Here is a 24650-nt window from a genome sequence, read left to right on the forward strand (position 1 = left end):
TTTAATCCATTCTGCTACTCTGTGTCTTTTTATTGGTAAGTTTAATCCATTTACATTTAGTGTAATTATTGACACTTGTGGGTTCCCTACTGTCATTTTATAAATTGCTTTCTGTTAGTTTTGTATCTAGTTTGATTCTTCTCTTTTGTTTTTCTATCATTTGTTTCTGTTTGTTTGTGTTCCATACTTCTTTCCTCTGTTGCTACCTTTTTTAAGTCATGTGTTTTTGTGGTGGTTTTTTCTAGGGTGGTTACCATTAAGTAATGAAAAGGGTACCTACCATATTCATTGTAGTACCCTATCTTATAAGTATTTCTGCACTTCATAGTCCTTTGCTACTGTTAATCTCCATTCTCTCCCCCCTTTTTTTTTTTCCTTTGTTGTCACAGTTTAGGTTTGGTTTTATTGTGTTCTTGGTGGAGCTGTTACTTGTGGTGTTGTTTTCTTTTGTTCTTTGAATCTGGTTGGAAAACCCCCTTTAGTATTTCCTGGAGTGGGGGCTTTCTCGTGATAAATTCTCTCATCTTTTCTGTATCTGTGAATGTTTTTATATCTCCTTCATACTTGAAGGATAGCTTTGATGGGTATAGTATTCTTGGCTGAAAGTTCCTCTCTTTCAGGGCTTTAAATATTGGGGTCCACTCTCTTCTAGCTTGTAGAGTTTCTGCTGAGAAATCTGATGATAATCTAATAGGCCTTCCTTTATATGTTGTACTCTTCTTTTCCCTGGCTGCCTTGAGAATTTTTTCTTTGTCATTGGTTTGTGTCATCTTTATTATGATGTGCCTTGGAGTGGATTTGTTGGGGTTAAGAAAACTCGGTGTTCTGTTTGCTTCTTGAATTTGAGGCTTTAGTTCTTTCCACAGGCTTGGGAAGTTCTCGTCTATTATTTGTTTGAGTATATTCTCCATTCCATTTTCTTTCTCTTCTCCCTCTGATATACCTATTATTCTTATGTTATTCTTTCTGATGGAGTCAGATAATTCCTGTAGGGCTTTCTCGTTTTTTATTATTTTTGAGTCTCTTTCTTCTTCTCTCTGTTGTGCCTCAAGTTGTTTGTCTTCTATTTCACTAATCCTATCTTCAATCTGGGTTGTTCTGCTAGCTAAGCTTGTTACCTCGTTTTTCAGCTCGTGAATTGAGTTTTTCATTTCTGTTTGATTTGTTTTTATAGTTTCAATTTCCTTGGTAATATATTCTTTGTGTTCATTGAGTTGTTTTCTGATCTCCCTATATTGCCTTTCCGTGTTTTCTTGTATATCTCTGAGTATTTTTAAGATTTCTATTTTAAATTCTCTGTCATTTAGCTCCAAGGCTTCCAATATGTTAAGTCTTTTCTCCATAGATTTTTCCACATCTATTTGTGTTACCTCTCTTTCTTTTGTATCCATAATATTCGATTTCCTCTTTCTTATTGGCATCTGAGGGTGGTCTTGTTGATAGCACACAGGCGCACTTTCTCGCGGCTTGAATGAACGTCCCTGGGGTAGCTTCCTCCACACCCTCGTCTCTCAGATTCGAGTGATAACAGTCCTATTGTTTTCAGTTTGCTCCGAAGATAAATTTTCCTGTTTCTAGTTGATAAATTTGTTGTGATTTTGGGGAGATCTGTCGGACGCGCTGCTCACGGCGCCATTTCCGTGACGTCACTCGGTGTCTGTGTCTCTACTTGGGTTCACTTCCTGGAGTTTCTCTTAGTTCTCGGAAGAACAAACATTTTCAGGCTAGTCTCCAAATACAGCTCTTGGGGGTGGGTAAGGAGAGATATATGTTGATGAAAAGAAAAAACTAGCAACCGTGTTTTTAAATCAGGAAGTTGACAAGGAGATTGGAGCAGATGCACGATCCAGTGTGCAGATAGTGTTTTGTTGGGTTGTGCATTTGAAACCTGTATGATTTTGTGCACCAGTGTCATCCCAATAAATTGATTAATTTAAGATAAATAAATAAAGTTGATGAATACCTGCTAGAAATTTAAAAAAGGAAAAAGAAAATAGACAAGGGGATTTACAAATTCAGTTGTGATTCGATGAAAGAAATAGATAAAAACCACCTTTTCTTAAAAGAGGTATGAGTCAATATTTTAAAATTAGAACTTACACAGGAGCTTCACTGCTTGAGTTTTGAGTCAAAGAAAAAAATATATTTTAAAAAATCTGTCTTAGAGCAGGCATGATTTCATATTTCTATTTATTTTGGAAGAATAATTTTATTGCATATAGAATTTTGAGTTGACAGATTTTCTTTTAGTATTTTAAATGTTATCTCATTGTCTTTGGGATTCCATTGTTTTGTCCATGTTATTACTGCTTTTGAAGATAATTTTTTTAATTGGCTGCTTTTTATATTTTCTCTTTTATCTTTAGCCTTCAGAAGTTTTGCTATGATATACCTATATGTAATTTTATATTTTATCCTATTTTTTTCTTGTTCCTATTTGAGATTTATTAAACTTCTTAAATATGTATCACCTGATATTTCATTTTTTATTTTTAATTCTTGGCCATCATCTATCTCTTCTTTTTCTACTAATGGGACTACAATTACTTTTAGTTTATACCTCCTGACTCTGTGTCAAATACCTGGTATTCTCTGATCTGCCTTTTCAATTCATTTTTTTCTCTGTGTATTTCATTTTGAACAGTTCTACTGGCCTGTGTACTAGTTCATTAGCTTATTTGTATCTTCTACTAAGTCTAATATGCCTTTCAACCATTCATTGAATTCTTAAATTAAGATCTTGTCTTTTGAAATTCATCACGTTGTTTCTTTTCATGGGTTATATTTCTCTGATAAAATTATTTCTCTGTAAGTCTGTTTTGTTAATGTTTCTCTTTCTTTTATTGAACATATTAATGATAGTCTTTGCTAGCTAACTTTAGTAGCTGAATCACCTCTCTGCTTGTATGTTTTTCTTTCTCTTAGTTATCAGTCCTGTCCTTTTGTACCTTGTAATTTTCATTGAATGCTGGACATTTGTGTTTAAAAAATTTTAGAGGCTCCAAAATATTACACAAATTTTTCAAGTGTTTAAAGAATTTACCATTTTTAAAATTTTTATTTATTGATTTTAGAGAGAGAAGAAGAGAGAGAGAGAAAGAGACAGAAATATCAATCTGTTCCTGTATATACCCTGATCAAAGATTGAACTGGCAGTCTTTGCTTATCAGAACAACGCTCTAACCAACTGAGCTAACTGGCCAGGGCTGTTTTGTCTTTTTATCTGCAAGACAGATAGAGTAGGGTACTAATTACCTAATCCAATTATAAACTGTGCTAGGGTGAAGTCAGCTTTCCTATGACTCGGTTTACCTATGTTTTGCATCAGTTCTAATCTTTAAAATAAGAACCTGCATATCTTTGTCTCTTTGGAATTTATGTTCTTCTTTAAAGATGCTTTTGAATTATTTATTCACCTACCCTTCAGAATCTCTCAAAAGTTTTCAGGGGGAGACACGTTGTATGTTTGAAGCCCCCCAGGTCTTCAGTTTTGTTACTTTAGTCCTACAGTCACCAAATACAATCTCTTCTGGATTCTCTGTTCTCCTGCAGTTGTCCTCTGCCAAGGGCCAAACACGACTTGTCAGCCTCTCACTCTGAAATTGTCTCACGTCTGTAGTTTTCTTCGCTTCTGCAAGTCTCGCTGCCTTCTGTAATTTATCTTGTTTTTTCTCGTTCTGATAAGTGCTGTCATTGGCCTACTGTGAATGAGTGCATGCTACTACAAGCATAACCTTAAAATTTAATTTGAAGGACGTTTCTATTTTCTGTTTAGTTTTCCAGTTCTGTGATTATCCCGTGGACCTTCTACTCAGTCAGTCTCTTAGTAACTGTTCTCTCACAGCCTAGGCCAGGGGTCCCCAAACTACGGCCCGCGGGCCGCATGCGGCCCCTTGAGGCCATTTATCCGGCCCCCGCCACACTTCCAGAAGGGGCACCTCTTTCATTGGTGGTCAGTGAGAGGAGCATAGTTCCCATTGAAATACTGGTCATTTTGTTGATTTAAATTTACTTGTTCTTTATTTTAAATATTGTATTTGTTCCCGTTTTGTTTTTTTTACTTTAAAATAAGATATGTGCAGTGTGCATAAGGATTTGTTCATAGTTTTTTTTTTTTATAGTCCGGCCCTCCAGTGGTCTGAGGGACAGTGAACTGGCCCCCTGTGTAAAAAGTTTGGGGACCCCTGGCCTAGGCCCTAGGGTGTCAGCGTCTGCGCTCCTGGTCTCAATGCTTGGTTTCATCAAGCTGATCTTTATCACCTAATTATGATGGCTTTGAGCATGTACTATATACCTTGAAATCTGAATTCTGGTCTCTAGGACTGAATTGCCTCTCCAAACTCCATTCTACCCACTGACTTTGTTTCAGTTTGGTCTTTTGAATTCAACACGACTGCATCTACCGTCCACTCCACTCCCTGCAACTTCTGCTTGTGCATGTGTTAACTCTGACTAGCAGCTCAGGACCACCTGCCTGGAGGCTGCTCTCACATGGTTCTCTGGTTGTACGTAGTGTCACACTGACAATAGGTACGCATTTGTTCCACAGCCTTGTTTAATTATTTTATTCTCTCAGATCTTTGCCAAAATAAATACTAACCTTGTTTCGCTTAGTTAGATCTGCCTACCTGTCATCCATGAACCAGTGCTTATTTTTACAATAAAGTAAATTATAAAACAAAGGTAAAATTGAGAGAAAGTTTCAAAACGACAAAAAAAAGTAATGTAGAAGATTTTCTCCCACTTTATTTATTAATTTGGGTGTGCTTTGCATATATTTTTTAGAGTGTGAGTCCCAGAATACATTTGACTGAAATTTTAATCAAATTGCATTATAGCAGTCATACATTTTCTCTTGACTAATTTATTTTTAATTTTTACATTGATTTGAGAGTAAGAGCAAGAAGAAGGGTAAGGAGGAGGGAAAAAGAAAAAGAAAAGCATCAACTTTTCATTCCACTTAGTTTTTCAATTTAGTTGTGCACTCACTGGTTGCTTTTTATATGTGCCCTGACCAGGTATGGAACCTGCCCCCTCGGGCACGTCCCTACGATGCTGTATCCACTGAGTCTCCAGGCCAGAGCTTCTCCTGGCTAACTTTAAAAAGAAAGAAATCTAAAACATTCTCTCTGAATTTTTCAGAGAAACTGCCCATGAAGATAGAGAACATACTGCTTTTAAACAAAAACAAAACCACAGTTACCCTTTTTTTTTATTATTATTTATTCATTTTAGAGAGGAGAGGGAGAGACAGAGAGAGAGAAGGGGGAGGAGCTGGAAGCATCAACTCCCATATGTGCCTTGATCAGGCAAGCCCAGGGTTTCGAACCGGCAACCTCAGCATTTCCAGGTCAACGCTTTATCCACTGTGCCACCACAGGTCAGGCAACACAGTTACCCTTTTATAATTCAGCGCAACACACAGGTTGGATAGGAAAATAACCTACCCTTGCCTGCATGTTTTGAATTTTACTGAGAAAACTGATGCGGAAAGATGCAGCTTTGTTCCAAGCACTAGCTCAACAGGATAGAAAAAGAAATGGGGAAAGAATATTTGTGTGATTGAGACTTATTCTGCAATTTTATTTGCTGTGCAAAATGTATTAGAGTTTCTTGAAGAAAAGGAAAATAACTTATACACTGGCTATTGTATAAAGTCTGTGAAATTGTGTTTACTCTCTTGTTAGTAGGTTAAAGGAGGTGATAGGGTGAAGAATCAAACTGTAGTAATATTGTGGCAGCTGGAATATTGTGTTTTAACAAGGGAGTTTTTTTTTTTTTTTTTTTTTTTTTTTTTTTTTTTTTTTTTTTCATTTTTCTGAAGCTGGAAACGGGGAGAGACAGTCAGACAGACTCCCGCATGCGCCCGACCGGGATCCACCCGGCACGCCCACCATGGGGCGACGCTCTGCCCACCAGGGGGCGATGCTCTGCCCATCCTGGGCGTCGCCATATTGCGACCAGAGCCACTCTAGCGCCTGGGGCAGAGGCCACAGAGCCATCCCCAGCGCCCGGGCCATCTTTGCTCCAATGGAGCCTTGGCTGCGGGAGGGGAAGAGAGAGACAGAGAGGAAAGTGCGGCGGAGGGGTGGAGAAGCAAATGGGCGCTTCTCCTGTGTGCCCTGGCCGGGAATCGAACCCGGGTCCTCCGCACGCTAGGCCGACGCTCTACCGCTGAGCCAACCGGCCAGGGCCAAGGGAGTTTTTTTAATGCAGAGCTGTACAGGGGAAAGTGGTAATATTCATAAGCATTAGTCATAAGTCTTCTTGGTAACTAAATATTTCCACATCAATTTCAGTATTTCTATTGATGGACATTTACAAAAAAATCAAAACAGTTAAGTAATTATTATTTTGTCACCGTGCTTTGTAAACTTACATGACCTCCATATTTCAATTCAAATTTAGTGTGAAAGCATATGGAATTCTTACAGCTATACTAGGTAATTCTCACTGCCTAAGAAAACACTTAGAAAATATTTATTTAATAAAAAGTTTGACTGGCATATAGAATTCACTGGTAAATAATGACCTCTACATATTTATTCCCACTCTTCAAATATATTTAAAATATTTATTTTTGAATATGTATATGGGAAAATTCAGGTTTAGTAAAGATGAATGATTAATATTTTATAAAACATTTAAAAACCTGATAATGCAATGATTCATACTAAATATTTTCATTATATTTTTTAAAAACTTGGAAGTACCAAGTTTTTATCCAACTTTAGGTTGATAATGATAAATCTTGTAGAAAGGGTATCTGTATAAATGACACTGTATCTAACAAACATGTTAACAATATAAATGAAAATTTTAGGTTTTTTCTCCTTTATAGTTTAAGATAATTTGGGAAATTAGTCTACTGTGTCTCAGAATTTGTTTCAGTGGATGGTGTTGAATACAGTGTAAATCTCCGTGAACTGTGCTATTGTGCTCACTGTCTGGAGCAGGACGTGTCTGCCAAAGCACTGTCCTAGATTCTTAACATGGTATGGTAGCAATCAATTTTTCAGTTATTAGTAAAAACATAATAATTATGGAAAATGCTATAAGTGAATGAATTAAATGCTTACTTCCACACACATTAAAAAATTTAATTGGCAGAAAACTAAGAAGCCTGAAGTCAGTGTTCACTCGGGTTTTTGTTAATGTTACATAAACAGTCCCAGCTTAGTCCACCATGCCAGTCTCTGTCTTTTAATAAAGTGCCTTTTTGTTTTTTGTGTTTGGTTTTTCTCCTTGCTATTGTTTTGTATTTTTTTTCCTCCCTCCTGTAGGTTACTTAAACATTTTTTTATAACTACATTTTGATTTAACTATAGTTTAAAAAAATTCATTGTATTTATTGGGTGACATTGGTTATTAAAACTAGAGATTTGAGGTGCACAATTCTATAACATGTCATCTGTACATATACTGTGTGTTCATCGCCCCAAGTTAAATCCCCTTCCATCACCATCTATCCCCCTTTACCTCCTCTACCTTCCCCTACCCCCTCTCCTCCACACTGTGGCCTGTGTCTGTGATTTTTCTTTTCTATGCTTAATCCCTTCACTTTTTTCACCCAGAGTCCTTATGTTTATTAAGCATACTTTTATAATCATGTCTATGATTATAAATATAAATAAACTATTATATAAAAACACATATGTGTTTATACATAATACCCAAGATGTTAAAGCTATACTTACTCCATTCTAGAGATGTTCACCTTTTTTGAATTTCTTATATCTATAATTAAATTTTGTATTTCTAATCATTTCTTTTTATATTAACCTGTTCTGTATTTACTTAGCTTAATTCTGTTTCAATATTTTGTGATTTTTAAAACATGAATATGGCCCTTGCTGGTTGGCTTAGTGGTAGAGCGTCAGTCAGCCTGTTATGTGGATGTCTTTGGTTTGATTCTTGGAGAGGGCACCTATCTGCTTATCCACCCCTCCTCCTCTTGCTTCTCTCTTTCTGCAGTCATGGCTTGGTTGGAGCGAGTTTGCCTCAGGAGCTGAGGATGTTTCCATAGCCTCTGCCTCAGGTGCTAAGAAGAGCTTTATTGCTAAGCAATGGAGCAACGCTCCGGATGGGCAGAGCATTGCTCCCTAGTGGGCTTGCCGGGTGGATCTCGGTCAGGGTGCATGTGGGAGTCCCTCTGCCTTCACTTTTCTCACTGAATAAAAAAAGAAAATAAAAAGACTATACTTTCATTTTTTCTTGGGTCCCAAATATACTGATTTTGAAGACATTTTTACATTGCTTTAAAGTTTTCATTTCATCTGGAGGATATCCATCTTCTAATTGCTTTTATGGAAGTCATTCTTAAATATCCTTTTTCTTCTTATGTTTTGAGGTTTTCATTTTCAGCCTATCATGATTGAGAATCCCATCCCTCACCACCTGTCCTCACTTTTCCTTGGTAATATTCTTGAGTCTTTCCCCATTCAATATTATAGACTTTTCATCTAGAATCAAATCCATCTAGAATGGATCTCAGTTCTCCTGTTCCATAGTGATTTTAGAAATAGAGCAGATGTAGTCACTGAGCCCATGGTGACTTGTCCCAAGTTGCCTGCTTTCTCCCATTGTCCTAGATACAGAGATCAGTGCCTTTTTTCAGCATAGGTGATAGAACTTGCTTCTGGTTTCAGTCAGCAAGTCTGGCTTTTGTCCACTCCTTCTCATGACGTCAATTCCTTTACTCAGGAAAAGAACCCTCAGCTGTCTCTGCCTGCTTCAGGAGCTAAAGTATTTCAGGCCCATGCCTTTTCACTTGCATATTACATTTTATCTTTTTTATGTTTATGGCCCATAGAGATATTTGACTAAACTTGGACTGTGTTTGTATCACTTTAGTCATCTGTTTTTATATATAATTTGTCATTGTTACTGTATTTGAGCAGAGGAATCTTCAAAGCAGAAACTTACAGCACTCTTTTTATTGGAAGTACTCTAATTTCCTCTAAACTGACTTTTTTCTTGCATTTCCAAAACAATTGCCTAAAATAATGATTCAAATGGCACTCTGTTATCTAAATACATCAGAAGTCTGTACCTTTTGGTTCTATGCTAAGAAACTAGATCTCTCCTTACAAAAGCATTCTGTATATGGACCAGTGCTCTTCTGCAGCCAATAGTCTGAATAAATAATGCATTTTCACAGTTTAGTTTTAGTTATTGTCTGAGGTTCATATTAATAAAATAGTATATAAATTTGAATTTATCTACCATTAATTTATTTCTAATTTCTCTTATGATAGATATTGTCCTTGTCCCGGATATCTTCCAATCTCTAAAAATCAACAAAGCAAAATATATATATTCTGTTTTTCCTCCTTGATTTCTTTTTAAGTGACTTGGGCAATAGTTACAAGAGTAGGAGTGCCTGTGCCATTACCTTGGACCTGGTAAACTGATTTAAAAGAATAGAAGTCATGGCCTCTGTTTAACAAGTTTGCAAATCAAATATTTACTTGTTTTTATTTATTTGTGTATTTTTTCAATTATTATTTACATTCAATATTAATTTGCATTAGTTTCTAGTGTAAAACATAATGGTTAGACTTTAAATATATATTTGTTAAAACTATTCAGCACTTGCGTATGAGTAACTAATTGCACTATTGTATTTTGTAATATAGAGAAGCAGCAAACATAAGGTTTTGTTTTATGAAACATAGGCTTTAAGACATATTTGGCCTGACCAGGTGGTGGCACAGTGGATAGAGTGTTGGACTGAGATGTGGAGGACCCAGGTTCAAGACCCTGAGGTTGCCAGCTTGAGCGCAGGCTCATCTGGTTTGAGCAAGGCTCACCAGCTTGAGCCCAAGGTTGCTGGCTCGAGCATGGGGTCCAGTCTGCTGTAGCCCCCGGTCAAGGCACATATGAGAAAACAATGAATAACTAAAGAGCTGCAATGAAGAATTGATGTTTCTCATCTCTCTCCCTTCCCATCTGTGTGTCCCTAACTGTCCCTCTCTCTGACTCTCTCTGTCTCAGCCACACACACAAAAAAAAAGACATATTTGTTTGACAATCTGCTATTATATGTCAGCTGCGCTACTGTGCTAAGAGCTGTGGAAAAATCAAACACGCAGGATAATAATCCTCATTTATTTAAAGGTTATTTCAGGAGATAAAGCAATAATGAATTTCATTTACTTTAAAATCTGGCTCACAAAAGGGGAAAAATAAAAAAATGAAGGGAAGGAAAAAGGCACTAACCAGCGGTGGGATTCAAATAATTTAAGAAATGGTTCTCTGCCCTAATGACCATCTTAAGTATAAAAATCTGATATACCAAAAGGTACTTTATTATCGCATACATTTAATACTTAAATAACAACAATAAAAGAAGTACACAAAATTAATTATGTTATGAGAAAGAGTTTTAAAATATTAATGAAAATATATTAAATAATACCTGACAAAAACTTTTTTAAGCTATTTCCATATTGCTTCTTGATTGGCGTCCTCACTTGCAATTTTTTTCACTTTTATCCAAGCATCATCAGCTGTGTGATTTATTCTTAACCATCTTTTCACTGTAATAGTAGGATCCCATTTCTTTAGAGGTAGGCGGATTAGACTAATAGTCATTGTGTTTGATATATTAGAAACAGGCGACTTCTATTCTCTGAACACATTATGTTCATCTTTGAAAAGGCCCTTTTCACTTTTGCTGAACTTACAGCAATAGTTCTGATAATATTTTTTGCACTTTGAACACTTTCAGGAATTGCAGTGTTCTGGGATTTAAAAAAAAACATTTTCCACAGAATCTCAATAATTATTAATATCAATTTGGTGATTTAAAACATCATTAAATATGAGCCATTGTTCTTCAGCTGCTTTCTGTGGAACTAGTACTTCTTCAATATTTCTGTAATCTGGCTACAAAAAATTGAGAAATTGTAAATTTTTCCTATCTTGAAATCGGCTGTAATGTGCTTTTAAATGCTCACAATTTATTAGTCTTTTTTTCAAATTGGTTATGATGTTTCTAAAAGTCTTTCCCAAGGAAGCTAATCAAATTAATGATTTTCTACAAATTTTATATTTTTGAAGATTTCTGGAGTAATTAATTCATCAATTTTTTTGTATGAATCCTTATTCCTTCCAAGCATTTGAAATGCTTTAATAGATCTTATCACATGATTTTCAGCCTTTATTATGTCCCTATTTCTTGCTTGCAGTGCATTTGAAAGAAGAGAAATTGTATTTAAAATATCAATTATCAATGCCAAATCAGTTGTAAAATATATATTTTCAAAACAAACTGCCATACTTACATACTTTTTATTTGAATAAAAATAGTGATGTAGAGCTGGATAAGCATGCCACACAGCTAGGGTTGACCTTAAACTGTCAGCAGCCCATCTGGGTCCCAAAACTCTACCAGTCTTAATTTCAATTCCAAGTTGTTTGTATTTTGGTCAATTCAGTTTGTTTCTTATTGAATTGAAGAAAAATAGTATATATCTTATCAATAAATATTTTTAAATGATTACTTGCTTTATTTCCTTCATCAAATTATCTAAAACAAGATGGAGGCGATGGTTTAAACAGTGCCATATTATTATGTTTGCAAACTCTTTTGCTATCCTAGTGCTTACTACAGATTGTCTCCCAAGGATAACACTGGTACCATCAGAGCAAAATCCTATTAAGTTTTTTTCTAGGTAGTTCTTAGTAAGCCCAACATTATTTCAACTTTCCGTAACTGAAGAACATATTGTCTCTGCATCTTGTTTTCCCAATTCAGCTAGCTCAATGAAAAATTTTGGTGATATAACAGGATCCTCAACTTTTAAGAAAAGAATAATAACTGGTTTGCAAGATATCCTTAAAGCATCATCAATAATCAAACATATTTTTGGATTATTTTCAATAAATTTACTAAATATTTCTTTTTAAATTTCCTTTGCAATGAAATGAACTACTTTCACAGCAGTTTTATGTGAATGCAATCCTATTCTGTTAATTTGCATTTTTATCTCATCTTTTATGTCTAAGAACAGTTTACATCTTTTTGCCAGGCTGTAAACTGTAATAATTACTCTACAAGTGGTACTTAAATATTTTTCATTTATTTTTATTACTTTTGTTATTGAATCCTGCTCATATTTTTTAAGTTCCCTTTACAAGTGTTATGAGCTTTTGATGGAAACTGTTCTTTCATTTTTTTCCTTAGAGAAGCTTGCTGTACCTCTTTATTTTTCCCTGATGTCTCAGTCTGAAAACATTTCCATTCTTTTGACACATGAACACTTTTCTCTTTCATAAAGTCATATTTTACACAATATTCACAATCCAACATTTTGTTAGAAATTACCAGCCCATCATATTTTTCTTTAAAATTGTTATATTGTTGCACATATCTAGCATTCCAGAAGACTATATTCAATTTTGGAGTTATCATTTTTTATTTCAATAACTGACATTCTGCTTTCTTCAAGTTGGAGTGGTTGTGCTTGTGACTGTTTTTTTTTTTTTTTTTTTTTTTAAAAAAAACAAATGAGGCAGAGCCCAGAGAAGGGCAGTCCCTGAGGTTTTTTTTTGTTTTTTTTTTAAGATTTTATTTATTCATTATAGAGAGGAGAGAGAGAGAGAGAGAGAGAGAGAGAGAGAGAGAAGGGGGGAGGAGCAGGAAGCATCAACTCCCATATGTGCCTTGACCAGGCAAGCCCAGGGTTTCGAACCGGCAACCTCAGCGTTTCCAGGTTGATGCTTTATCCACTGCGCCACCACAGGTCAGGCCAGCTTGTGACTGTTTTGTATCATCCAGGGCCAATTCTAATTTAGTAGATTCCGATTTTGGTTTCTTATTAAAAAAGATTTGCCAAACACCGTTGCCTTTTCATCCTTTTAAGGGCTACTGCAAAAAATTTTTTTTAATGTTTTATTTTAATATATTTTAATAATAACGTTTATTTCCAGACATTGATACCCTTTACTGAAGTTACAAGATGTTGTATAAAACCTCATTGAAAATAGTAAATCAGAAAAAAACAAGAACTACATGATTCAATACATTGGTGGGACATAAAAATGAGACTAAGAGACATGGAGAAGAGTGTGGTGGTTACCAGGGGTGAAAGGGAGGGGGAGGTGCGGGAGGGAAAGAGAAGAGGGGGAGGGGAAGGAAAAGAGGCACAAAGAAAACTAGATAAAATGTGAGGGAGGATAATCTGACTTTGGGTGATGGGTATGCAACATAAGTGAATGACAAGATAATCTGGACATGTTTTCTTTGAATATATGTACACTAATTTAATGATGTCACCCCATTAACATTAATAAAAATTTATTAAAAATATATATATGCATCAAAAACCAAGCAAGGACATGTAATAAAGAGTGCGAAGTTTTATAACATACTACAATTACCAGAGGAAAGTATAGAATAAAGAGTAGGCAATAATTAGTATTAAAAAAAAGAAAAAATGATAAAAGATAAACCAATAGATGGTACAAGACAAAAATATCACAAAAATAAGCTGGTATTGCTCAAGTAGAAAAATATCATGATTCAAGCAATATGTTTAAACTATATCAATATCAGTATTTAGAAATAAGGTATGTCAAGAATAAAAGACAAATATATAAGGGAACAAAAGAATATATAATCACAGAGCATGGAAAGAAAAGAAAAAAATAGAAAAAATACAAAGTACCAACAATGGAAGTTGCATGGCAACACATACATAGAATCACAATTGGAATTAAATTTAAATATAGGCAATAAAAGAGTAAAAATTATCAAGGCATTACACAAAAAATAACAAAGTGATAACAAATATTATAAAAGCTGCATAAGTTATTTATATTGATAAGTAAGAGGCAGTTTCTTACATTTCCTCATCATGTTCTTTATAGAACTAACGTAAGCATAATTTCTTCTAGAGGCACTCACATTAAAAATCTTGCTTCCTTTTGTTATGACTTTAGAAACATTGAAACACAGGGTCTCAAGGAGAGCAGGAAACTCAACAAGATGATTACATAGTTTGTACATGAAATTTAACTCAGTGACCCTCCTCCTGTGCAGGAATGTTGTTGGGTTGTGCTTTCATAACATCATCATCAGGTAACATGGCCACGTTTATAGGATATTAATTTTAAGAACTTGTGTTGTACTCTTTCGATGCTATTTTGATAATTTTTATAATCTGGGTTACAATCTGTTGAATTAAATTCCAAGGTAGATCGAAATAGGGGACAGTACTGGATTCTTGGCACATTAATGTTACAAAAATCCTTCATGAAGTATTAAACAAAAGCAAACTCCTTGATGTTTTTGTTAACAATGCCTTGAATGTGCAGTGCGTCTGTAGGGCATTTCAGCTCAACCTTTATGGGATATATTTTGTTTGTGGATGGTTTACCCAGTTTATGACCTGTAATTTTGGATACGTCAATGGAATCAACCTTAGAGAGCAATGATTTTACTTGTTCAGCATTCTCTGTTTGATGTGGTTATTCTCAAAAATTAAAAAATTATTACATTGTTTGCTCTAAGATGTCTGTCTTCAAACCTGTGAGAAAATATTTTGTCCACTTGTGGTCATATCATAAACTTTTATAAACAAAGCACTGTGCTCATACTATTGATAAACATCAGTCAAAACATATGTTTATTTTATCAATACTAAGTGAAAATTTCTAGGCTGATTAATAAATGGCATAGGATACATAGATTAAAAATGATCAAATAATATGCATGAAAAATCTGTTTGTCATGGGACAGTGTGAGTTTTCTTCCACAGCTTCCAAAATGGCCAATAAGATAACCCTTGAAATATGTATTTATATTGGTTCATTGTATCCTAGCTTCCTATTGGTTTCTCCGTATGGCGAACACCAGTGCACTCATAATATCTTGGAGGGATTTGGGGCATAATACAAAACTGAAACAAATGACAGCTTGACAGCCCCCTGGTTGTTTGGCACTTTTTCTCTTTCCCTTAGATGTTTGCTTACCAAAGAACCAAACGTGAGGGGATTAAAATGTAGTATTTCATCAAAGATATGACGAGTTTTATGAAATAAATAAATAAATATTACAAGTATAATTCTGTAAAATTTTTTTCACCTATGGATGGAATAAAAATTACTATGGACACTTAGAATATGCTGTTGTTATATATAGTCAAATAATTTTTGATAAAGGGGCCAACAACACACAATGGAGAAAAGAAAGCCTCTTCAATAAATGGTGCTGGGAAAACTGGAAAGCCACTTGCAAAAGAATGAAACTGGACTACAGTCTCTCCCCCTGTACAAAAATTAACTCAAAATGGATCAAAGATCTAAACATAAGACCTGAAACAATTAAGTACATAGAAGAAGACATAGGTACTCAACTCATGGAACTGGGTTTTAAAGAGCATTTTATGAATTTGACTCCACAGGCAAGAGAAGTGAAGGCAAAAATTAATGAATGGGACTACATCAGACTAAGAAGTTTTTGCTCAGCAAGAGAAACTGATAGCAAAATAAACAGAAAGCCAACTAAATGGGAAATGATATTTTCAAACAACAGCTCAGATAAGGGCCTAATATCCAAAATATACAAAGAACTCATAAAACTCAACAACAAACAAACAACCAATCCAATAAAAAAATGGGAAGAGGATATGAACAGACACTTCTCCCAGGAAGAAATACAAATGGCCAACAGATATATGAAAAGATGCTCATCTTCTTTAGCTATTAGAGAAATGCAAATCAAAACTGCAATGAGATACCACCTCACACCTGTTAGATTAGCTATTATTAACAAGACAGGTAATAGCAAATGTTGGAGAGGCTGTGGAGAAAAAGGAACCCTCATACACTGTTGGTGGGAATGTAAAGTAGTCAACCATTATGGAAGAAAGTATGGTGGTTCCTCAAAAAACTGAAAATAGAACTACCTTATGACCCAGCAATCCCTCTACTGGGTATATACCCCAAAAACTCAGAAACATTGATACCTAAAGATACATGCAGCCCCATGTTTATTGCAGCATTGTTCACAGTGGCCAGGACATGGAAACAACCAAAAATCCTGTCAATAGATGACTGGATAAAGAAGATGTGGCACATATACACTATGGAATACTACTCAGCCATAAGAAATGATGACATCGGAACATTTACAGCAAAATGGTGGGATCTTGATAACATGATACGAAGCGAAATAAGTAAATCAGAAAAAACCAGGAACTGCATTATTCCATACGTAGTTGGGACATAAAAGTGAGACTAAGAGACATTGATAAGAGTGTGGTGGTTACGGGGGGGAGGGGTGAAAGGGAGAGGGAAAGGGGGAGGGGGAGGGGCACAAAGAAAACAAGATAGAAGGTGACAGAGGACAATCTGACTTTGGGTGATGGGTATGCAACATAATTGAACGACAAGATAACCTGGACTTGTTATCTTTGAATATATGTATCCTGATTTATTGATGTCACCCCATTAAAAAATAAAATTATTAAAAAAAATATGCTGTTGTATAGATGAACATTAAAAAAAAAAGTAATGAACATAAATTTGTGATTTTCACATTGGGCGGCTGCACAGGCATCCACCTTAAAGAGAACCCTGATTACAAGTGCCATTTTAATAACTGGTTTGCTGGTTAGGTATTGGTTCTGCCAAACCAGTGTGAACAGGCTGAATCCCACCACTGGCACTAACCCTTCAAATCCCCCAGAAGTCATTTCATCCTGAGGTTGAAGAACTTGTAACAATGGGGGGAGGGAGTGCAACAACAATGGCTGCTCATCCCCTTATCTCCTTTCACCTCTGGTATCAGAAGCAGCAGTTAGTGATCAGAGCACAGATTTCTGATATTTGGAGAACAGGATCCTCTTTATTTACCCTGGCTCCCACAAAGCGTGCAAGCTTCTCTTGTAAGCTGCCTTCCATGGGGCTAGGGAGTGAGGGAAAGGAAAATTGACTAAAAGTAATCAAAATTTACAATCCGAGTCTTCCCTTGGAAGTTGAAATTCTTCAACAATCTCTAGAATACCAAAATTGTTATATCAAATAGATTCTTCCAATTCAATTATTCTTGATGTACCTATTCCTGGGGCTTCCTACTCAACTATCTTTGCAACATCACTTTTCTATTAATATTTTTCTGGCCTGACCAGGCAGTGGTGCAGTGGATAAAGTGTCAGACTGGTACACGGAGGACCCAAGTTCGAAACCTAAAGGTCACCGTCTTGAGCGCAGTCTCATCTGGCTTGAGCATGGGCTCACCAGCTTGAGCATGGGGTCACTGGCTTGAGCGTGGAATCATGGTTACTAGCTTGAGCCCAAAGGTCACTGGCTTGAAGCCTAAGTTCTCTGGCTTAAGCCCAAGGTCACTGGCTTGAGCAAGGGGTCACTCATTCTGCTGTACCCCCCATCCCCATCCAGGCATATATGAGAAAGTAATCAATCAAAAGTAAGGAGCCACAATGAATAATTGTTGTTTCTAATCTCTTTCCCATCCTGTCTGTCTGTCCGTATCTGTCCCTCACTCTGCCTCTCTCTCTCTGTCTCTGTCAAAAACAGATTTGTCTGACTTTTTCTCATGAGTAGACTGAGGTTGTGGGTTTTTAGAAAGCAAATCACTGAGGGGAAAGTGCCATCTTTATCATACTGCATCAAGTTTTCATACTGTTAACATGAATTATGACAATTGTTGTTGACCTTGATCATCTGGCTGAGATAATGCTTATCAGGTTTCTCCACTAAAAAGTATTAGTATTTATGTGCCCCCTTTCATATTCTACTCTTTAAAAGGAATTCACTGTGATGTCTGATAGGTACTAGACTGATTTGCATGATCATTTCATATTCCATCAATGTCTAATTACTATCTTGTACACCTAAAACTAATATAATGTTGTATGTCAACTGTAACTGAAAAATATAAACAAATATAAAAAAATATTCACTATGTGCACTCCATAGTTAAGGAGTGGAGAGTGTTGCTCCCATTTTTTCAATTTCTTCATTCCTAAAAACAAGTTTAGGATAAAATGAGGAAAGTAGAGAATTATTATGCTTTTCTAAACCCATTTTACATATAGGAAAAATGGCAAGTTCATGAAAATTAAGTGACTTGTCTAGAGTCGTGACAGAAAAGTAGAAGAATCATATTAGGAATTATGTACACTCTCCAGTGCTTTCTTCAAGAAACAAATTTCCTGGACCTACAGTCAAGACTCTCTAGGCTTTCCTTACTTTTAGAGTTCTCCCAAAATCTGATGAAATTGCATTGATATTTCTAAAATAATCAGACAACTGGGTTTGTAGTTTATGTGCATATCCACATAACCTTCTCAATTTAATAACAACCTATTGCAGAAAATGGAAATGTACTTATATTAGTAAATATAAAAAAAATAAATAAAATTCATGATCTATTCTTGTCTTGCTTTGTACTTTTTGTCTGTGTTTCTTTGATTTAGGTTTGTCCTATTCCTTTCATGAGTTTAAACGTTTTAAGAGCATTCTAACTAATCAATGCTCAAACCTTTCTAGACCATTTCTGTCCCCATCTTCATCTTCAATGACGACAATATTATTTGAAACATTATACTTAGAAGACTTTTCTTTTGTCTCTCAAAGCAAGGAATTTCTTCTTTATATCATATATATATATGATAAAGCTAAAATAAATACAACAGCTTATTTCAGAGTTTTTGTCATTTTAGATTATGGATGATCAGCTAACAAACCTCTCACATATTTCCTAATTATGTCCCATCCTAGTAAATATAGTATTTTTTTTATTTGATGAGAAATCTAAACAGTATTTGAAGATAGAAATATATTCTTAACATTTCATTGATAACTTGGGTTTCCTAAATATTTTTGGTATTGGCCAGGGAATCACAGTTGAGGCCCTGAAGAAAACATGAAGATATTATAAACTTCATTTTAATGTTTTTGTATAGAATCAAGAGCTGGAGAAGTATGCATATATATTTTTTGGGGTCTCCTCTTTCAGTTACAACCTCCTTGGTTACAAATTAGAGAGAACGTTGTGTTTGGTCTGTATGTGGTTCCTGTATATTAGTGTTGTATGAGCACATAGAATGTGTGTGTGTGTATGTGTTTATATGAGGTGGTTGGAAGGCAGAAAACATGAACCTTCCCAACTTAATAACAATCTATTAAGGAAAATGGAAATGTACTTACATCACAAAAACATCCATGGTCTATTCTTGACTTGACTTGTATTTTTGTCTGAGTTACTTTGACTTGAAACCATGTAATTTTCACTTCTCAGTTTCAGGAACACAGGGCTGAATTTCCTTGATCCTTGTCTTTATGGCAAAAATAGTTGCTTTAGGTCAATTAAATTCAGCAAGAATTAAAACCTTTTTTTATTGAATTATACAATAAGTGAAACCCACAAAATTACCTTAGAAAGACACTTAGTGTGTGTTATGTCTCATAATCAGACAGAAAATAAGCAAAGCTGAATTATTGGACTTTATTTTGTTGCTTAAACAATAATTTATGAATCCTAAGTTCAATATTAAAAGCTGCTAAGGCATAACAAAATTTTAAGAAATTCCATTGACATTTAATAATTCAATGGATCATAACATGTGCATTGTTAGGGTGGATCATATTTGATATTAACTTAAAGGTGATAGCAAAAAAATTCACATTACTAGATAGAACTTTAAATTCAGTATATTGATAACTGACTGATATAGAGCCAAGTACTTTTAGTGATTTCATTAAACAATCATGAATGCTGTCCTCAACCAATAGGAGACCAATAGTCTCCTTCTTTGTCTGCCTTCTCCTATACAAGAGTTAAAATTATTAGAAGGTTCCATAAATTTTTTATATCTAGTAATCAAGATAATAATATTCAAATAAACAATATTTATACATATTATTCATTCTATTTGCTTGGCTATTTTAGTTTATTAATACATGAAGGTCAACTTTGTATTATACACAGAAAAATTTACTATATATATGTATATATACATACATATAATTTTTTTATTATAAAAGTAATGCATGTTTACTGTAAGAAGAAAAGCAAGCAATACAGATAAAGATAAGACAAAATATGTTATCCAATTACCCAGATAACTATATTTAACATATTGGTAAAAATCCTTTGCTTATGGGTGAATTTCTCTATCATCTCTACATCCACATTCTATCTATTCTTTATAAAATAAAAATGCCATAATATAATTTCCAAATTGTTTTCATCTACGTAGCACACATTTTTATGTCAATAAATACAGATCAATAGTTAAACACATATTCTTTGATGAACTCCTCATTCAGTTTTTGGATCAGTCTCTCGGCTTCAGGACTAACCTAACTGTCAGGAAATAGCAAGTGGCTTTAGAAGCCTAGAAACAGAATCCATGTAAAGTAGGTGACGAGGTAGGAAAGAAGCCCAGCCCGGAACGTCCTCCCTTTGTGAAAAAGGCACACGTGAACACCTTCTTCTCCTCTTTCTCTTTCCTCACAACATTTTTACACAGACTATGTAGAAGTTGCCCTAAAGCTGTCATAAGAAATATTTCTGATCAAGTAACTGATTCTTTCCAGAGAGTGTTGACTCTCATAGTGTCAGAGGACTTGAACTGAATGAAAAAGGAGGTTTGCTCTGCTTAAAGGAAACTTGCCACAAACTACAGTCTATAGACAGTGGCAACAAAATCCATGAGAAGAGGAGCTTGTTTATTCCTTTAAACCCTTAGGTTGATGACATCAATAGTGGTTCTAAGGGTCATTTCCCTGGTCTTCTTTCTGGACTACTGAAAGGTGGGCAATTTGGGATTTCAGGAGGGATTTTTTTTATTGCCTTTTTAAAAACTTTGGGAGAAAGAAACCACCCCTTTCTACTCACCTTTCTTTCTCAGCCTTTAGACTAAGCCACAAATGTTATAAAGCATAGGCAATTATTAAATCATTTTGACTGTTATTGAAAATATTAATATTATAAGAAAGAATATCACCTTTCTAATAAATTACATCTACTTCTCTTGCAGAAATAGATGACAAGAGGGTGACCAACACACAGGCAGAGGTAAGTTTTCTTATAATTTCTTATAAATAGATATTCAACTGTGATGTAAAACTATTTAGTTCTCTTTTTCTAACTGAACATACAAAAAATGTGCCATTCAGCCTCTGCCTGTAGGTTACCTATGAAATGCAAACCCTTTAAAAAAGTTCTAAAGTAAACCATGTTTTAGTGGCAAGAAGTGGTATTATAATTTCAATTTGGTGACTGCTGACCGATGACTATCACAGGCTGCAGACAGCCAATGATGGAATTCTGGAGCTAATGCATGGCGGACAGGCACCTTGGGGGTTCTGTTGTGTGGAGGCAAGAGTAGATGATAAGGCCAGAGTCTCCAAATACACATGTAGGAGTTTAGATAGAGAACAGGAACTGGAGGAGGCTAGCGGAACTGGTAATAGAGAACACATAAAATACAAGGAAGTCAGTAAACTTGCACCCCAAATTAAAACAAATATGTAATAAGTTGCATGCAGACTTAGTAATCAGTTTCAATGGCTGCATAAGTACACATATAGCAAATTTAATGAGACTGTTATGTATGGAAATGTTTTGGAAACTAAACTCTCACATAAGTATAGTTTTTATTACTTCAGTTTTACTACTGTTACAAAAAAACACCCAAACTTTTCTGAAGAGTTAATTTTCTACTTGACTTTTAAATATGTATGTAAAATTATATGTATAAAAAAAATCCTGGAAGAGATTGCTTTTAAAATCAACAAGGTATGACCAAATACAGTAGAAGTACACCAGAAATATCAGTCATCCACATGTTTACACTAATGTAGAGTCGCCCTGCCTGCACTTGTGCATAATGGACTGGTACCAAAACATTCTATTCTGGAGAAGTTTGCTTGTACCATTTACTTGGTTGATATGAATGTAACAATTACCTGTTTGAATCTTTTTACTTTTTATAAATATTACTAGTATTTACTTAAGATTTATTTAATTTGCTAAATAAATTATTATTAAAACATCATTATTTTTTAATATTTTTTCCTTTATTTCCAATAGATTTTAGCTTTAATAAATTTCTATTTTTAATATTTCAATTCAAATATATCTTGCAGTGACAAAATATTTTAAAATATTTTATTAAGTTTATTAATTTATTGAATTTTAATAAGTAAAATTTATTGGTACCTTACACTTTTATTAACCAATGAAATTTTTCACTTTTTAATAGAATGTTTCGCATCAGGTAAACACCAACATCTGGATGATGCTATGAGGACAATTAAGCTTTAGTATGTACCAGAAACATGCCTTAATTTTCATTTACAACTTTCTGAAACAGTTTTTAGAGTTTTTTAGACTATACATTATGTTCTTCCTAATATACATGAAAAACCTAGAATAAATCTTCCAAAGTATATTTTAACTACTTATCCTTGAGCAAAGCAAAAGTGATTGCTCCAGATGCTAAAACCTTTACCTTTGGCATATCAAAATACAAATTGACACACTATTATAAAGGAGTCTTTGACATAATCTGCTTTGAGAATAGACCATATATATATATATATATATATATATATATATATATATATATATATATACTTATATATATATGTACTATTTATATTTATACATACACAGTGTGGGTATGAACTGTGCTGGTCCACTTATATGCGGTTTTTCTTCAATAAATACAGTTGGCCCTTTCAGTCCATGGGTTTTGCGTACACAGATTCAACCAACTGTGAATTGAAAGTAGTATTTTCTCATTCCCAGTCTCAGTTTCCAAACTCCAGATTCCCCACTGTGGATTGAAATACTTCTTTCCTTAAGTAGTTGACTGAATCTGCTTATATGAAGGGCTGACTGTAGGTAAATTTTGCAGGACTCAAGTCAACTGGGTGGGACTTTGGGGTCCATAACCCCTGCTTTGTTAAAGGGACATCTGAGAAAAAGAACTTCTGATCGGTGTGCATAGGGAAGAGTGTTAAATAGCAGTTTTGTTAGAAAAGGATTTATCTTTTCAACATAAAATAAGTATTTTTTTTACATTGTAATTCCAAGTAGAACCATTTGACAATCCTATGAACAGGAAAATTATCCCATGGACGTAGCTTTTGGAATATATTTACCCCGACCCCTTTGCTCTGCTTTCAAGTGGAAAGGATTCGTGTTTGTTTCTCTCTCTCTCTCTCTCTCTCTCTAGGTGAAAAAATTAAAAGCAATTTTAAGACTGCAATGGATGAGGAGTTATATGATAAAATATACCCCATAGATTCATATATCTTTTAAGATTGCATATTAGTGAACATGTATATAATTTCTTATTGATTAGAGTTGTATTTCATGCTGGGGAAATCACCAACTCTTTGAAATACAGCACAGTGTTTATTTCCCTCACAGGGCTGATGGCATTGTCTTTTGATCTAAATATAAGACTTTTCCTTTTTATCCACAGTCACAGAACGCATCCCCTAAACAAAGGAAGCAGAGTGTGTACACACCACCCACCATGAAAGGTACTGTACAGGTGCTGCTTCGGGTTGTTGAGAGTGTTGAGGCCACAGCTGGCAGGCTGTCTGTTCTCAAGGACCATATGCTTGGTACTAAGCTAGACCTAGTCTCAGCTCTACAATTTAGTAATGTAAATTTTAGTAAGATTATCAATTTAAAACTTGGTTTCATCAACAGTGAAATAGATGGTTGAAGAAGGGGTAACTACAAAGGCTCAGAATCTCTCTGAAAATTCATATTTTTAAAAAACAATGAGAAAGGTTTCTCTTTAACACTTCTTCACATATTTTCCTTGAAGATATTTTTCTAGAATCCTTAATGACTAATGCTAATACTGACAGATGATTATTTTTTTCTTGGCTTAAACCAAGAATTTTGGGAATATTTAATGTAAAGTGTTGTCTCATGGCCGGGTGTCAGGAGCAGTTCTAAGAACCCGATCAAACAACTCTTAGCTCTACATATAACAGCTGTTGGAATAACAACTAAGAACGCTAACTCAGATTCTGACTTTTTCCCAGAGTTTCTCCCAAAATTGGAACTGCTAAAAGAACATCTAAGTGTATCAAAATTTTGACTAGCATCTATTCCAGGAAAGGCTTCTTTTATTTCTCTCACCAAAATGTTCCTGACATAAGGCAGAGTGTGTCCAATCCAGTAGTAGCTCATGTTCCTGCCTGGCGCTTGGGCCACTGGCCCAGAGGTTTATCCAGCTTGGTTTCAACTACAGGAGAGGCCAGCTGAGCATCTTCCTCTGGAGTCTGGAGAGATGTCTAAATTGAGAGTGAAATTTTCCACTCTGTATCCTCTCTAGATTTGGGGCCTTTTCAGGGAAGTGGGCTATAAATGAAGACATTAAGAGCTACTTTCAATAAACTTTCTTCCTGTGTAGTTATAAAACACCATTTTTGCTTGTTCATGAGACGGTAGTAAATAATCCAGCATTGTAGTTTATGCCAGGGTAATTATTGAGACTATCAGACATTTTCCTCTGAAGATAATATGTATCATTTTGGAGATAGTTTCCTTATTGTAAGTCATCATGTACTTTCAAGATATATTGGTTTTGGCATGAATGGGCAACAATGAGATATATGTTCACTCATTTAATGATTTCCTCTGT

General features: G+C 34.9%; 1 protein-coding gene across 1 annotated transcript in view; it reads left to right on the forward strand.

The window, feature by feature from the left end:
- The window catches only part of PPP1R1C (protein phosphatase 1 regulatory inhibitor subunit 1C), a 141169-nt gene that overhangs the window by 51624 nt on the left and 64895 nt on the right, over positions 1-24650 (forward strand). Inside the window, exons 3-4 of the mRNA XM_066345979.1 lie at positions 21015-21052; positions 23472-23532. Of these exons, the coding sequence (XP_066202076.1) occupies positions 21015-21052; positions 23472-23532 (99 nt within the window). The remainder of the gene's footprint in view (positions 1-21014; positions 21053-23471; positions 23533-24650) is intronic.

This window comes from Saccopteryx leptura, chromosome 7 (genome assembly GCF_036850995.1).
Source record: "Saccopteryx leptura isolate mSacLep1 chromosome 7, mSacLep1_pri_phased_curated, whole genome shotgun sequence".
In the NCBI taxonomy this organism is placed as follows: domain Eukaryota; kingdom Metazoa; phylum Chordata; class Mammalia; order Chiroptera; family Emballonuridae; genus Saccopteryx; species Saccopteryx leptura.